The 17,685-nt window shown below is 40.5% G+C and overlaps 2 protein-coding genes across 3 annotated transcripts in view; both read right to left on the bottom strand.

The window, feature by feature from the left end:
* Positions 1 to 505: 505 nt before the first annotated feature.
* LOC128398253 (natural cytotoxicity triggering receptor 3 ligand 1-like) lies at positions 506 to 8,896 on the bottom strand. The gene is made up of 4 exons (XM_053377624.1): positions 6,998 to 8,896; positions 3,953 to 4,303; positions 1,855 to 2,181; positions 506 to 630 (listed from the first exon to the last, which is right to left on the bottom strand). Exons 1-4 carry the CDS (start codon positions 7,086 to 7,088, stop codon positions 506 to 508), a joined length of 894 nt encoding a protein of 297 aa, XP_053233599.1. The 5' UTR covers positions 7,089 to 8,896.
* A 116-nt stretch (positions 8,897 to 9,012) lies between these two features.
* The window catches only part of NUCB2 (nucleobindin 2), a 30,325-nt gene continuing 21,652 nt past the window's right edge, over positions 9,013 to 17,685 (bottom strand). Inside the window, exons 7-13 of one of the 2 annotated variants that reach the window (XM_053392709.1) lie at positions 17,581 to 17,671; positions 16,077 to 16,135; positions 15,305 to 15,397; positions 14,551 to 14,640; positions 13,053 to 13,223; positions 12,411 to 12,492; positions 9,013 to 11,645 (exon numbers count right to left, since the gene is read on the bottom strand). In XM_053392709.1, coding sequence (XP_053248684.1) covers positions 11,521 to 11,645; positions 12,411 to 12,492; positions 13,053 to 13,223; positions 14,551 to 14,640; positions 15,305 to 15,397; positions 16,077 to 16,135; positions 17,581 to 17,671 — 711 coding nt within the window. In that variant the 3' untranslated portion in view covers positions 9,013 to 11,520. Of the gene's footprint in view, positions 11,646 to 12,402; positions 12,493 to 13,052; positions 13,224 to 14,550; positions 14,641 to 15,304; positions 15,398 to 16,076; positions 16,136 to 17,580; positions 17,672 to 17,685 lie in introns of those variants that run through there. The other variant, XM_053392719.1, reaches the window with a different exon arrangement.

Raw genomic sequence — 17,685 nt, 5'->3', positions numbered from 1 at the left:
AATATTGTCATAGACTTGTGTCTTGATCAAGCAAACTTCCACTTTACACCCACCGACAATCAAGACTGTCGGCATCATGAACATTTACCAAAAAAAGTAAAAGATTTGTGCCTCTTAGCTTTTCCCTCATCAGTGAGTCTTCTGGCAGATTATAAAACATATTTAATTTAACCATGAAGTAGGTGGAGATTTTCCAAGGCACAAATGATGGACAGCCAGCCAAATTACATTGAAGTCAAACAATAATGTTTTCCTGAGGATAAAATCTGGATGATATCCTTAAATCTAGTTACAAAATTAGAATATTTTAATATACCCTTCTCACCTGAAAGATCGGCAGCTTTATAAACCTGCCTTGTATCATTTGTGCCTTTGAAAGTCTTCATGAATCCAATGATTTGAAATGGGGATTTTAAGCTCAATTCCCAATTTGTTTTTACTTCTCTGACCACATCCCCTCCCACTTCTCTCCCAAAACTATGGTACAAATTTGAGGCACGTGTGGTTAAGGGTGAGACTGAACGTGATCTGATCCTGCAGCTGTTTCTTGTACTGGTATGCTTCCTGGTGGTAAAGGCTGACTGCCTCCCGCAGGATGATTTTGAACATTTCCAACTGGTTGTGATGCAGCTGTAACACAAAATACGAAAAACAAAGGTTAGTTCTGTTGAACAATGACCTGATAATCCAAATCTCAGAAAGTGTGGTTTTACATATTATAGTAGACTCAAATTTTACATGGGGGTTACATTACAGGGGGTTATGCATAAAGCTGAAATCATATATAGTCAAAACGTCCCCAAAGGTTATTAGAGCATAACTCCACATATTTATGGTACTAGATATTTTTTTCCTTGCATAAAATCACCTTTCAGAGAACAAAGAAGGTCTGCAGTATTTGCTTGTTCATTTATGTGCAGTAAGATTTTATAGCTCCATTTTCAATGGTATTTTCAATTTCAATGGTATTTTCCATTTTCAATGGCTCTCTTTTATGAAAATGCATCTTTCCCCCCCCCCTCTCACATACAAAGACACACTTGCCCAAATTATTGGCCGAGGGAGCTGGCGTACAGCTTCCGGGTCATGTGACCAGCATGACTAAGCCGCTTCTGGTGAACCAGAGCAGAGCTCAGAAACGCCATTTACCTTCCCGCCAGAGCGGTGCCTATGTATCTACTTGCACGTTTGACGTGTTTTCAAACTGCTAGGTTGGCAGGAGCAAGGACCAAGAAACGGGAGTTCACACCGTCACGGGAATTCAAACCGCCAACCTTCTAATCAGCAAGTCTTAGGCTCTGTGGTTTAACCCACAGCACCACCCGCATCCCAGATAATTATATCACACATAATTTTATACAATTCTAACATGTCCCTTCCTCATATTTGCCTTTTTTAAAAAAAACTAAAAAGCCCCAAGTGCCATAACCTTTTCTCACTAAGGAGTTGTTCCATCCCTAATATCATTTTTGGTTGCCCTTTTTGTGCACCTTTCCCAGCTCCAATAATCTTTTTGAGATGCAGCAACTAGAACTGTGCACAGTATTCCCATAGATTTGTATAAAGGCGTTACAATATATTTTATCCCTTTCCTTGTGATGCCCTAGCATGGAAGTCCCAAAGACTAATGCATTTGTAAGTACAATATGAATCTTTGGAGAAAGAAGGCTACATTTCAGAACATAAGGCAAGATTAGTGGAAGGTGCTGAAGGGTCCATGGTGTGTGGGCAAATATCCCCTCCCCTTCTGGATCAAAAGCCCCTACACTCATGGAAGTACACCAGTTGGATGTGACCCACTATTATACACAAACACACACACACACAGGCAGAAAAGGTCAACAGAAGGAATACCTGTTACTATCAAAGTGGCATTGAAGGCCTGCCGTATGGAAAATGATTTGTGTCCCACAACACAACTATAGACATTTCCATTATCTTGTAAAGATGGTTGTAGCCCCAGTTTACTGGTTACATTGAAAGTGCCATCTCCATTTTTCACAGGTACCCCTGTGCAAATATCATCTGCAGGTACAACTTCGTTATTGCCGCGTTCAGATTTCTTCTCCCAATGAACCTCAATCAAAAGAGGATAGAATTTATTCACTGTGCATGACAGGGTCTTCTCCTTGCCGTCTTCTAGTTCAACTGTCCTGGGAGACAGCTTTACTGAAGGTTGAGCTGCATGGAGATAATCAAAAGTGTCATTGTTTCTGTTTTTACTGCATTTTTATACAGTTTTTCAGACAAAAGCTGCTTGAAAGTGAAGTGAAAGTCATAGTTCATACTCCTGATTTCTCAGAAGGACATGGTCTAAATTAAAAACCTGGGTTGAGGGTTGTTTAATTAGAAGGAGATGGCTGGGGCAAGAGGCACAGAAGAGAAGTCCTGAAGAAGGTGTTTTGTGGGTCAAGAGGAGCTGTGTGCTATGAGTGGGAAGCGGGGAAGCCTACTAAGAAGGCTGGTCAAGAGTCTTGGTGGTAATAGAAGTGAACAAGAAGGAACTTGGGGGAAAATAATGGTGGAGGCAGAGAGCTAAAGAAAGGAGTCCAGGAGAATACCAAAATTGGGCAAAACTAGAGTTACAAGAGACTCTGCACAACTGGATGGAAAAAGCAGAAAGGTAAATGACGGACCTGAAGGGACCTGGTTTATTTTTCCCCACCATTGATATGAAGGTATTTTTTTATTCCTCTGCTTTGTTATTTTTGTTGCTATTTATTTATCATTCTATTGTTTAAGTAGTTAAGCTGCCTTCATAGCATTTTGACACTGAAGGATACAGAACAAATTTTACAGGTATACATATATACATACATATATATAGGATTATTACAATTTAGAACCTAGACCCCGAGGAGATAATTATGTCAGTGGCAGCTTCTATTGTTAGTGTAGCTTTTGTGATCTGGCAATTCTAAAAGCGCAGTGAGGGCAAAGAAGCAATGGGAGTGGACTTAACTTTCAATGATTCATTTGAACTAACCAGCCAATTCTTTGGCTTCAAGTGTTTCAAATATATGTGATAATATCAGTCTGTCGAATAGAGCTCAGGTGTTGAGTGACAACACCAAAAGAAGGCTACTAAGACACAAGGAGGAGATAGTAGCATGCAGAAGTAAAACAACAACTACAGGGGGAAATCTAAGGAGGCACCCCCCCCCCAAAAAAGAGCATGCTTAGTAGCCACAAAATACTGACAACCTGTTGGGGATGGGGAGCATGAAAAATTGGGGTGATGAAGAGAGAATGCAATGGGGTATCTTGGATACCACCTGAGTGGCTGGAGGCCTTAATGGGAGCACTCCACAATACAACATTTTATGGCAGGTCCCACTTGGTATATAAGAAATTGCTTAGCAAAACTTTTAATGAGTCAGCTATACCTCTCCATAACACAAAGTGACTTTTTTTTGAAGAGATACACTTCTTAAGAGCTGTCTGACATTAGAACAGACTCCCTCAGAAGGTAGCAGACACTCCTTCATTGGAAGTTTTAAAGCAAAGATTGGATAGCCATCTGCCATGTATGATCTAGTAGAGATTCCCTTGGGATCCCTTCCAGCTCTACAATTTTAGAGTTCTATGATTCCCAAGCAGGTGATTTATAGTTAAGAAATTTTGGTAGAAGTGTAACACTTTCCTTTCCTCTCACTGTACCAAACCACCCCTACAAGGTTCCAAACCTGCATCTCGGGGGGGGGGGGAGGCTGAAGCAGCTTGGAATGTATTTTGATGCCTGGGGGAAAGGATTAAGCATGCTTCTCCCACCCCCATAGTTCACTGTTCTAAATTACTGTCTTGCAAAGTGACTTTTCTCTAAAGATGGGTGATATCACATACATTTCCTTATATAATGCTTAGTTAGACCTCAAAGCTACTGGGAAATTCTGAAATGTACAAGTTCGTTCTCTGTAAGTTTTCTACAAACTTGTGCAACATAAATACTTACCAATTAGCTCTACAACAGTGGTTCCTTCATTTGAATCTGGGGTAACAGTCACAGAACATATGTATATTCCTTCTTCACTAATCTGTATTTGGGGGAGGGAAAGTGCAGCATTGCCTTTTATCAGTTCACTTTCATCCATTCTTGCACCGTTTCTATAAGATTGAGGCACTCCAGAAACAATGGTGTACACTATATTTTCCGCTTCCTTGGGAGAAGGCTTCCAATACCACTCAACAGCTATTTTTGCGATCTTTAGCTCTGGAGTGCTGTATTCAGAGATCTCACATGGTATCATCACATCTGTGTCCAAGACTGCCACCATCCGACTTTCCATTGTCACTTTCAGAGATTCTTCGTAAAGAAAAAAAATAGCATTATTGCAAATAGTCTTTTGACCTTTCTAACAGTAGAAGGCTATGATTCATCACTGCCCATATTAAATGTATGGGAAACAAAATAGCTTTTTGTTTCCTACTGAATGGTCGGTGATCCTTTTCTGTGGCACTTAATACCATTTTGACACCTTATTTTATACCTTATTTTGAAAGAGACCATAGTTACCTTTATTTTGATACCAAAATAGGCCCAATTGGTTAAAAAATAAGTGAAACAGGAGGTTTTTTTCTGACACAGAAATTGCATTAGCCTAAAAAGGTAAAGGACCCCGACAGTTAAGTCCATTTGCGAACGACTCTGGGGTTGTGGCGCTCATCTCGCTTTACTGGCCAAGGGAGCTGGCGTTTGTCCACAGGCACTTTTCCCAGGTCATGTAGCCAGCATGACTAAGCCGCTTCTGGCGAAACCAGAGCAGCGCACGGAAACACTGTTTATTTTCCCGCCGGAGCGGTACCTATTTATCTTCTTGCACTTTGACGTGCTTTTGAACTGCTAGGTTGGCAGGAGCTGGGACCAAGCAACGGGAGCTCACTCTGTCGCGGGGATTCGAACCACCAACCTTCTGATTGGCAAGCCCTGGCTCTGTGGTTTAGACCACAGCACCACCCGCCTAAATTGCGTGAAAATTTAAATTAAAAAAAAATTATCCTGCCCCCAATTTTAAACCAAAAAGTATTTTAAAAATAATTTGAGGTTATCTCATAGGTATCTACACATAACAACAAAAAAAAAAAAACCTGAAGAAAATATAAGTTGTGAGAACACATGGCACCAGGTGATTTGGTGTGGAATGACCCTTTTAGAAATATAGGGTTGGATTCAACTAACCTGATCCTCCAGTAGAAGCCAGCACCAGGGTTCCTGGTAGCAAAATGGGACCAAAAAAACAAAAACAAAAACCATAGTCTCCTATATTTCACCTGTGAACTTTGCTCTAATCTTTAACACTGGGGAATGGGCAGTCAATAATACTTTAGGATAGACAATGGCAAAATGTTGAGGATCCCTTTCTTTTTCTATATTTCATTTATGTTTGTGTAGCCTATATGGTTTTTAGCAATGAAAAGATCAAGCTGATGTCCTGTCACTAACTGTTATTAGGCTGTTGCTCTGGCTTGAGGGTTATTTTAATTTAGCGACTGGTTTTTTTCTTTCTCTTTCTCAACTTGAACTGTTTTTCTGGGATTCACAGTGCCATCTAGAGGCCAGAGAATTTCCTGTTGCTGAGTTAGGGCTTCTGGAAAGTCAACAGCATGCCAAAGGGCCAAATTTTAGCCAGGCATGAAGGCTTGTTCATTTTCACACAAATTGCCAAAACTCCTGATGGGGTTACACTCCCTCTGAAGGGAGGTGCTTCTGGATTCACTGCTGTCACCTGAGGCTCAGGTGGCCCCAGTGGCACAGAGTGCCTTCCGTCAGCTCCTGCTGCTGGCCCACCTGTGCCCCCTGTCTGGACAGGTAAAGCCCAACTTCTCTTGCCTATGCTCTAGTAACCTCTAGGTTAGATGACTGCAACATGTTATAAGTGGGAGTGCCTCTGAGGATGGTTCAGAAACTCCAGGTGGTGCTCACCAGAGCAAGACAGTTTGAGCATATTATACTTTGTGACATATCTTTAGGTGCCAGGCTATGGGCATAGCCAGGATTTGGGGGGGGGCAGGACTTTTGTTAGGGGGCAGAACCAACGCGATTGCTCAGTTAAGTATTTCTATTGTTTTACCCCCTCCTTGGCTACGTCCAAGCGCCAGGCAAAAACATTCCTCTTCTCCCACGCCTTTGGCTATTTGAACCATCTATATGACCTGTGAGGGGGTTATTGCTTTAGTTTGTTACTATGTTATGTATTTTTGTGTTTTTATATTGTAAGCCGCTCTGTGATCCTCGGATGAAGGGCAGTACAATATAAAAAATTAGTTAATAAATAATAATAATAATAATAATAATAATAATAATAATAACGTGCCCCCTGTGGATCCAGACGGTAACGCAGCTGGTTGGCGGATTTAACACTCCGCTCTCAGGGATTTCTCCTCAAGCGCTAGAAATTAGCACACCAAGGGGGAAACTCCGCTTGGAACCAGCTGGTGGTTTCTCCCGCTTCCCCAATGCAAGCTGAAGAGGCCGGGTGTCCAGTCTGGATTCCGTTAAGAGTTTCTCTCTCCTTCCACACGCGTTATGGCTCCAATCCGTGCCCCAGAAATACGCAGAGAAAACTCCCTAGTCTCCAAAGCACAACTGTATGTCGAGCCTAGTGGGCACCATTTCCGCGAGGAAGAGGCGCAAGGAGGAGCTGGGCTTTCCACGGAGGAGCAATTACAAAGCGCCCCCCTCCTCCTCCTCTGCTCCAAACAAGTGTCCCCCTTAGTCCGCCTTACTCTCGTTAGTTAGCGTCCACCTCGCCCCCTGTCACAAAACTCGCTTCTCCAAGAGAGGGGGAGCGGGTGGCCTGTGCTGCCCCACTCAGCTCCCCTACTAGCTCTCCCCTACATCCAGGAGTTTCCGCTTCTTTCCCCCGGGGCGAGAGCGACCTCCGCGCTCTCTCCCCCAAGCAGGAGCCGAACTCACGGCGCGAGTCGCCCTGCGGCTGCCGAGCGGCCTTTAGAGGAAGCAGCAGCTGCAGCAGCGAAGCCCCTCGCCCGCTCTGTTTACCTGCCGGCTGGAGGACGACGACGCCACAGAGGAACACCGAAAAGCCGTGCAGGAGGCACCTGCGGGCCGCCAACCCACCTCCCCAGTCCATGGGTCTCGCTGGTGAGGCGCGGTTTTCCTTCCACGCGAAGAACTCGCCAGGTTCCCACAATCGTCTTTCTCCTGTGAAAGGTTTCGCTTTCGCTTATGAGATTGCGAGCTTTGGTTGTATTTGGACCTGACGCAGATAGTGGACAGGCAGGGGGCAGCCGCGAAACTTAAAATCGCACGGAAGCTTCGCATGGTCAAAAAGTCAACTTCAACAGCTTGAGTAGTTAAACTGGGATAAATAAATAAATAAACTCCGACCAAGGAACAGCTCCTGTACGTAGCTGAGTACCAGGCAATAAACTTTCGAAGCTCGTATCCGTGGCGTCAAAAAAAATCCTCATTTCTCAGGCAGCTGAGGAGTGCTCACGAGTAAGCCGGGTTAAAATGCAGGAGGTAAACAGAAAACCAAACAGGCACAGCACCCCAGCAAATCTCACAAATGGTTGACAGCTCAACTTAAGCCTAATCTTGAGTTTAAGTAAAATCTCAACCCATAGCCCCCTACAGTCCTGAGTATTCAATTCATGCTCCAAGTCTCTCTTCCCCCCATATAGGCTTCTGGTTTATTGTCTCACATTGACAACAAATAAACTCTGTGTTTTTCTCCAATTTTTGGTTGCTTCAATACATTTTCTGTAGTAACCAACCAATAAATGTAATAAATATAATAATAAATGTTAAACACCCTTGTTTATGATCTACAGTGTTATTGTTTTTAATTCTGCCAAACATAACAGTGCTGCCACAACAATCACTGGAAGAAGATGGTCATAGAGGAACCAAAGCAACTGACTATGAATTCAATTTAATTTATACCTCATGTATACAAAGTAAGGGTGAAACAATATCCTGCATACAAATATTGCACTGGGAATAACACAGATATGTACAACTTTGTTATACTATGCATCTGTTGGGATGCCCAGAGCATCTTCTTTGCAGGTGGAAGGTCCCAGGCTCAACCCCAGCATCTCCAGGTAGGACTGAGGGAGACACTGCCTGCCAGTGTAGACAGTACAGAGCTACATGGGCAGTGGCTATGTGCCAAAGAACTCTTGCTGAAAAGTTTCAATGTGAGGCAGGGTGAAGGACAAGGAAACATAGTCTCCATGTCATAAACCAAAAAGGAATTTAAAAACAACCTTCATGAGACTTGGGCCACCATCCTAAATATTCCTTTTTAGAGAAATAAGTGGCACTAAAAACAAATGAACAATACTTTGAAGAAAATGCATTTAGGAATGAAGCACCAAACCATGGAAATTATGTCTTATACCAAGTTTAGGACTAATTTCTTTTAGCCGGGGAGACAAGAATGATTAAACCTGGGAATTTCACGATGCAAACCATGCCGGGCATCACTGAGTTCTGATCTGAAAACTTTGCAGGATAGGAATTTTGCCTCTTACCAAGGGAAGTGAACAATCTTTGCCAAGCTCTCTGTCCCCATACAAAAACAGTAATCATGTCTACTCAGAAGTCAGTACTCAATTTAATGGGGCTTACCCCCAGGCAAGTGGTTAGCATTGCAACTTGGTAATACTTTTTGTGTCATAGTTTTTTTTATACTTGGGGGTGGGGGAAAGTCCCAAGCATAAGATTTGTTTATAAAACAAACAATTGAACAGAAGCTGCAGATTCATTTTTAATGTTAGATTAATAATACTATAGGAACCTCATTTTAATTCTTCCAGATACATTGGTTGTGTCTGATATCATCTGCATTCAGCATGGTCATAGCCTCTTATAAGCATTATAAATTATGAAGTAGTTTGAATAGCCTGGCCCATACACAGCCATGACTGTGCCATATTTCCTTGTAGAACGTGGTTTGGCTCACAGCAGTGATAAACGAAACACCATAAATTCTGTATCCTGAACATTTTTAAAGCTTCTTGATTATAAAATGCAATAAGCTTTTGGAATCATACTGCAACCCAACTTTTTATTTTTGTCATGTGATTTTATTTATAATCTTAAAAGAGGGATGTATGCCACATAAAATTTAATGACAGAATGCTTTTTTGGTCTGTATATACTTGTGAGGCCACAAACAAAATACAGAAGATAACTTTCCAACAATTGCATTAGGTGAGCCTCAAGAAAGGATCACAACCTGTATTTAAGCAGCTGTCTAATGTACTGTTTCAAGTAAAACTGTAGAGAAATAGCCTTCCTCTGGGAACTTCTTTTGATTCTCATGTAGGGTCTCCTGTATGGGTAATATGAATTAAGTCATGGGTATCAGTCCAATAATCCTGTTCCATCGCACCTTGTATATAATCCAACTAGGAAGGCACTATGCATGGTTGCAGTTGCCTGTGCTGGCTCTTCTACTGGCCATCGTGGGCTGTGGAAAAAGAAGTCTAGGGCTACAGAAAGACAATTCAGCCTATAGATCAGAACTACATTGCCATATTCATTTCAGGACCATAAAAAGGAAAGAGTGGCTGACACCGAGCAGGAGTAGGAGATGACAAGAAGCAAGAAGGCAAAATTCAGTTAAGATAATGGAACTTGAAAAAAGGAAGCACAGGACGGGTTCATAGGCCACTCTGACCATGGGCTGGTTCCATGGAAAGGCTGCCCACCTGGCCTCTTTGACTCCAAGAAGCCACCTGTGTGTATGTGCTATCTGTTTTGAGATGTGCTCATATTATGACATTTGTGGTTTTATTAAAGGAGAATTTGGTGCATGGCAGTAGTCACACACTACCGGTTCATCAAGGGCAGGGAGAAAACCTGCACAGGTTTTTTCAAGTATCCACTACATGCTTAACAGTCTTATGCAAACTGTGCACCAAATTCTCCTTCCCTAACTTTTGTATAGGGAAGGCCTGCCTTTCATTTTATCTCTGCAAATATAAATAATTCTGTTATAGCAAAACAGCCAATTTCCTGGAAACAGAAATCATTACAGTTGTTCAATATTTTAATAGCCACCTCCTATTTCTGCCCCATCAGCACAACCATCAGAAAAAAATACTGTCCTAAACGAATGTAGTTTTCAGACCTCATTTTTAAATACTTTGTATCCAGTCTTAATGCCACTGTCATTCCATTTGCTTCAGTAGTCTTTGAATCAAAATTCAAGTAGGAACAACACAGGAATAAAGAATGCCTTTAGGAGTCATGTTCAAAGGATAAACTGGGTTTCAGCTGTAATGAACTGGATGCTTGTTTTTGAGCTAAAATGGTAAAGAACTCTTAAAGCCATGTTGCTCTTAGCCAAGTTCACAGAAAAACAAAGGGTTATGTGGAGAAACTTGAATGATTATTGAAGATGCTGGCTTCAGGCTTCCATGAAAATATCCACATCTAAACTGCATGCTTTTTAACGTTCAGGTAATCATACCCAGTGTTAATTTATTTTAGCTTAAACTCAGAATGCAGCTTCTGAGAACTGCTGTTTGTAACATACTGATGATTTTCAAAGGAGTCGTTTACAGCAGGAGCCAAGCTGTTTTGTCCAGGAAAAGACAATGAGAGGTCTTTGCTCATTCTGCAAATATACTTTATCATCAAAAGAGCTCGCTTTCATAGCTCATAAAGGGATAAATGCAACGGGCATATTAAGAAAGGAAGTAGGACAAAAGTATCTTCTTCATAGCTGACTTGCAGGGGATGTAGCCAGCTGACACACTGCATTCGGTTTGCAACAATAAGGATGGCTAAATCAATACATTTCAAATTCACTATTTCTGTTGAAGGCTTCTTATACTGGCATTCCTAGGCATATTCACTATTGCCTATTACTCCCTGCTGCAATTAGACTTCCTTTTTTATGTGCAGAATTTATTGAAATCAGATCACAGGTGGTTTCTATTCATTTGGTCTCAAAGACCAAAGAGATTGGGGCGGGGGAACCCACCCTCATTCACTACACCATCCTAAATTCCTGCTTTCCATTGTTGGCACTTTTAGGAAAATATTGTCATAGACTTGTGTCTTGATCAAGCAAACTTCCACTTTACACCCACCGACAATCAAGACTCTCGGCATCATGAACATTTACCAAAAAAAAGCAAAAGATTTGTGCCTCTTAGCTTTTCCCTCATCAGTGAATCTTCTGGCAGATTATAAAACATATTTAATTTAACCATGAAGTAGGTGGAGATTTTCCAAGGCACAAATGATGGACAGCCAGCCAAATTACATTGAAGTCAAACAATAATGTTTTCCTGAGGATAAAATCTGGATGATATCCTTAAATCTAGTTACAAAATTAGAATATTTTAATATACCCTTCTCACCTGAAAGATCGGCAGCTTTATAAACCTGCCTTGTATCATTTGTGCCTTTGAAAGTCTTCATGAATCCAATGATTTGAAATGGGGATTTTAAGCTCAATTCCCAATTTGTTTTTACTTCTCTGACCACATCCCCTCCCACTTCTCTCCCAAAACTATGGTACAAATTTGAGGCACGTGTGGTTAAGGGTGAGACTGAACGTGATCTGATCCTGCAGCTGTTTCTTGTACTGGTATGCTTCCTGGTGGTAAAGGCTGACTGCCTCCCGCAGGATGATTTTGAACATTTCCAACTGGTTGTGATGCAGCTGTAACACAAAATACGAAAAACAAAGGTTAGTTCTGTTGAACAATTACCTGGTAATCCAAATCTCAGAAAGTGTGGTTTTACATATTATAGTAGACTCAAATTTTACATGGGGGTTACATTACAGGGGGTTATGCATAAAGCTGAAATCACATATAGTCAAAACGTCCCCAAAGGTTATTAGAGCAGAACTCCACATATTTATGGTACTAGATATTTTTTTCCTTACATAAAATCACCTTTCAGAGAACAAAGAAGGTCTGCAGTATTTGCTTGTTCATTTATGTGCAGTAAGATTTTATAGCTCCATTTTCAATGGTATTTTCAATTTCAATGGTAGTTTCCATTTTCAATGGCTCTCTTTCATGAAAATGCATCTTTTCCCCCCTCTCACATACAAAGACACACTTGCCCAAATTATATCTCTCTCTTTCATGTACAGCTGCTAAGAGATATATTTGGAGTTTGTATGAAAGGTGCCCCTATTTCATAGTAAAACATGATAGATTCTTTCATTTGAATTATCTGGCAAGGAAAGTATTTGGGTAGGGGTTCAGTTTCAGGCATCCAAGTGTTCAAACATGTTACATTCCAATCTAATGGGTTGGAAGGCTCCTTTCTCTTATTTGCAGTAGAATATTAAGTGCAAAGCTATAAATTTGGTTCTGAATCGCACTGAGGGCATAAATAGTTTTTCTCACAAGCAATGAACACCATCATCAATAATATGTGTGTGAGAGAGAAAGAGAATAATTAATTTACATACGTGGCTGGAATTTCAGTTCTCCACCTGGTCCCGAAGGAGGATGTCCTTGCTGTAACTTCTTCTGTTCCATTTGTTGGACAGCCTGTTGGGCAGTTACAAACGTACATGGAATGAAATGGAAAATAGGTAATCCAAGGTGTATCGGGGTGTTAATTTCATGCAATAAAGCTTTGTGTATCACAGTAAAGTCTGCAACAAAATGCCTTCTTAAATAAACTCAGCTTTGCATGGATTCTTCTTTTCTCTGGAACAAGTCCTCCCAAATCCAATAATCTAATTCAGTACTGTGCAACATGCAGTAACTTTACAGTTCTTTAACACAGAATATCACCAGCACTTTATACTGCTGCTAAAAAAAATTGCACTGGCTGCCAATTAGCAACCAAGCTATTTTTAAGGTGCTGCTATTGGTACAGGTACTGGTGTATAAAGCCCTATGCAGCTTAGGACCACAATACCTAAAAGATCACTCCAACCTTTTGAGGTCTGGTATGTCTGAGCAGCAGACCCAACTAACATGCATTGCAAAGACAGTATACTTTCAGAACAAGAAATGACAATTTGTTCTGTTCTTACTAAACAATAAATACAATGAATTCCGTATCTATAACCAAAGGAAATTTGCAGCTATTCAGATGGTACCTGCTGGAGTTCTTGTCTCTGAGCTTGAAGGTGGTCGTGTTGCCTCTGTAGTTCTTCTTTCCTTTTCTGAAGTTCTAGTGCTTGCTTGTTCAGTTCATCTTCTTGCTGGGAAATGTGACTTTCAAATTCCTTCAGATCCTCTTCAGTGAAGACCTGTTGTTGGTCCAGGGTCTTAAAAACAACAGGAATAAAACACAAACCCCTCAAAGAAGGTTCAATGTTGAAAAAATTAAGAAGCAATTCACAAATTATTCTATAGACCCACCTTTTGAAATATGTGTGCAAGATACAATATTTTTTATGATGATCCGAAGTTTTGATAAAGAGCAGCATTTTACACTAGCTAAATTCTTACCAGAAGGGGGGGGGGGTAGAATAGCAAGGTTCCTCAAGCGTCCCTCCTTTTTCTAACAAGTTCCTGATCTTTGTCCATGCACAATTCACATACCTTGACAGGAACTTGACTTTGAAAAGACTAAGGGTCTGCCCATTGGAGTGATAAGGAAAATCATCAGCCTGCAGCATTACCTAGCTTTTCCCCACAAGAGGGTCCACACAGGACCTCCTGCCAGCAGAAACACTCTCCCCAGGAATCTTCTGTATAGGAAGATCTGTGCTTCTTAAAGACAGTCAACAACTTCAGACTTTCAAGAAGTGATCATTTGCTGAACAGTGCACACACAATACAGGAGCAGTATGCTCACACCTTTTGGTGCTGTATGTTTTCCTCTGCTCCTCCACACCCCCACCTTCCTACATACATAAGCCGTGGTCCAGAAAGTGCCACCCCCACTCTGTTTTAATGTATTTATGTGAGGAATTTGGGGGGGGGTTGGTTGGTTTTGTGTTGCTTTGTGTTGCCTTGAGCAAGATAAAGCGACTAATAAGTTTAATAAATAATAAGAATGGAAATCTGCTTATGCATATGGATTGTATTTGTGGTAACAGTGCAATTATCTGCTCTATGCTGCTGGGCTTGAATTTCCCCACACTCTTTCTCACTTAATGTGAAGTGCAACAGAATCGTGTTTGCCAAAGAGAACTCCTTCTGTGCTTATAGAGATATTACTGTAAGGAAGACAGCTTCCAAGCATACAGGACAGCATTACAGCACTTAACAGTTCTCAGTTTCTTTCAGGATCTGGGAAGAAATGGCATAAACCTGAGTTTATAAAAAAGATAACACAATTCTCTCTCTGTATTTCCAATATAAATCGCTGACTGCTCTGTTCAAAGAATACTGCAGTCAAAATGCCTGTGCTTATTCTATTTCAAATGCATGCACAAACATTAAGATTGTCCCATAAAGTAGCGTATGCACAGTGTCCTTGGACTCACTGTTCAGATTTTATTTTGATAAAGTCGCTAATAATTAAGCACAGATAAATACAACAAAGAAAGGGGGAAGAGAATCAAAGGCTTTAGACAAACCGACTACTTGTGGTTTGGGTCAGGATGGTGGTTGCAGCATGTTCTACTTTAAAAATGGCCGGATTACCTCCCAGCTTTCTGGCTCCAAAAACTCTTTTTTCTCTGTAGCTCTCAAGAATTCTTCCAAAGTCACTAACCGGTCCTTGTTGATGTCAACCTTTTATAAGAGGTACAAGCGGATAAGAACACTTTAGGTCATCAAACTTGCATTTGTATCCAGCATTTCAAAAGATGAATCAGCACACAGTATTTTAATGTTACAGCACAGGCACCGCATTATTCTGAGGGGGAAATGATGACTGAAAACAAAGTCGTCAGTGTGGCCAAATGAATTCCCCTCCTACACACTCACTCACAGCATAATCCAATGCATGTTTACGGTACTCAGAAGTAAGTCCTAATGTGTTCAAAGGGCTTCTCCTATGTAAGGTCCACACAGTTAATTCTTGAGAGTTCTTCAAAAGCTTGGATTCCTCACTGAAAATACTATACAATGTTACCAAGCAACTATGTGTATTTCCTCCAGTCCTAATTTTTTAATGTCTAACGGTCAGAATGCATTAGTGCCCACCACAAGGGACACTGCCATCCTAGTGATAACGTTTTAGAATTGCTTGTCACTGTGACTGTCACCATCCTTATGTGAGAATTTCATATTCCCACTAGCAGCTGCCTGGAACAGACCAGGGATATAGAGACATTAGGGTGTGAAGTGTGTGTGTGTGTGTGTGTGTGTGTGTGTGTGTGTGTGTGATGAATGTGGTAACAAAAGGGTTTTGCCTACTACAACTATTTATAAAAGAGTGATGTTTTGGCCTCACCTCATTCATGACATGTTCTCTCATTCGTAGCCTCTCTTCTTCCATTTCTACCATGTCATCTTCTTCATTTTTGGGGTCATAGACTTTCTCTAGCTAAAACAGAAGCAAATACATCACTGAACTTAAGGAATATGCTTGAAACAGATTATCCATCCCTGTTATTGTTTAACTATATAAATACGTAAAACAGAGTTGGCTTCTGTTTTCAAATCAAGAAATTACTGCTTTTTATGCCAATATACAATACATATTGGTACAAAATCAGTTTGAATTGAATTGAAGTCTTTTGGCTTATCCTCTTCAGACTGGACCAGTATATCAACTTTCCAAATTTTGAACTTATCAAGACATTTGGGCATTGGTCCACTCTGTATGTACAGATATGTAAAAGCCCCTTGCATTTCTATGCCTAGACACTGGAAATATGCATGCCAGGTAGCTAGTCCCAGCCTGAATATGAAATCAATAGCTAATTTCGTAAATGGCATCAGTTCCTGGTATGAAGTTTTTATGTTTTGCCCTTGCATCTATAGGTTTTAGCAATGGACTTTCAAAGTGTTGAAAGTAACTATCTCATATTGCTCCCTGTTCCAGAATATATTGTTTCTCCTTGAATAATTGACCTGGGTTTTTTTAAAAAAAATTATTTGGGCTTTAATATATCTTTGGTGGATACATAAATATTACCAGTGCTGCCATTTTTATATAGACAGAAGCCCTTAAATATCAACTAATTGTAAGGAAGAGTTTCCATGTAATGTGCATCACATACCTCTTTAGTAAACAGGGCTTCTAACTCCTGCTCATCCAGAAAATGATCATTATTGACATCTATAAAAAGTATAATGCATATAAATATAGAACACCAAAGCATAAGCACACTCATGCACACCAGGTCTAATTCACTTGTAGCACGCTACAATCCCAACTTGATTAATCTAACAAAATATTTTAGCACAGCACATTTATTTTTCTATTTAGCTACTGACCAGACTGTTGCTGTTGACTATTTGGTTTTGAGTTCTATTAGCAAAGAAAATCTAGAGGCATTGTCAATTCTGCTCTTCAGGCTTCCATTCTCTTATAATGAAATTGGAAACCAAAACATAGCTCAAAATAAAATCTTAATACATAAATAGCCCTTTAATATATTCAAAATTCATACATTGCTTCTCTTTACCCTTCTCCCCTTGATAAGATCCCACTTAGCCACACCCATATTGAATCATGTTTATCTGCATTAAATCATGGCAGCTTGACTTTTAATAATTAACTTTTGAAGCAAGGGCCTGTTAAACAAGGGTGTGAACATCCATGACCTTTGTCTTTCAGTGCCTAACTGCTGTTTAGAAATTGTTGGTGCTACTTAACTTAGAAAGGAATTAACTATCTGTCTCAGATACTATTCTTTATATGTATCTGCTTCAGATCTGTCCAGCCCTGCACATTTGTCACAACACCATAATGTTGATAAAGTCACTTTGCCACACACAGCCATTGTGCAACTCTAGGGTGTAATAGCAGGGATAAACAGAGAACAGAAATGAGGAGGGGTTAACTCTCAGTCCCATTTCCTGATATTTTACAGGTTCTTTAGTCCCAGTGGCTGGAGGGCAGCTGGGACAACCTTGCCCAGACTTACTTGCTAACAATAACAGCAAAAGAGGGTTTTACTTTGCAGAGCATAGCCTTATAAGCTCTGGCCCATTTGCCCAGATCTGAGTATCGATTCTTTAACAGTTTTGGAAATTCTGCTTATTGCAACTTTAAAGAACCTTCAAAAGACTGAGTAATCTGTCCGGTAGGTGATGTATAATTACCAGACTAGTTTTCAAGTCCTCAAAAGGGTGATTGCCATGAGTTTTAAAAATACAAGGCAAGCTGAAAATGAATCTAAGTTGTAGTCCTTCTTCAAAATATTATTATTTTCTTCCTCAGTATGGACTCCAGACTGTTGAGGTAAATAGTGCCAGAATGTAAATAAGTGCAACAAGCCCACCAGTTATGAAAATTGTTGTGTTACAAGGACCTATACACATGTAAATAAACTCCAGTACAAAAGGGACACTCCAATGTGAAAATGCTGAATTAGAACTCAACTGTCTGATAAATTGTATCACTTCAGCCCTGATCTGCATAATGGGATTTTATCCTACTACCGATGTTAATTTACTTAAGATTCTTTGTTGTCACATGATGAAGGTATTGCTCCTGAGAAGGCAATCCCAAGAGTATCACTCAAGGAAAAAATTACAGGAAAAAATTATGCTCCTTACCATGCAACTTGAAAAAAGTCTTTGGATCGAAATCATTGGGGTCCAGTCCATCTGCCTCCTCCCATACCTCTTTCAACTGGTCTTTACTTCCCTGTAAGTGGATCA

Source organism: Podarcis raffonei, chromosome 1, assembly GCF_027172205.1.
Source record: "Podarcis raffonei isolate rPodRaf1 chromosome 1, rPodRaf1.pri, whole genome shotgun sequence".
Classification (NCBI taxonomy): domain Eukaryota; kingdom Metazoa; phylum Chordata; class Lepidosauria; order Squamata; family Lacertidae; genus Podarcis; species Podarcis raffonei.
This window is presented reverse-complemented; position numbering and strand designations above follow the sequence as displayed.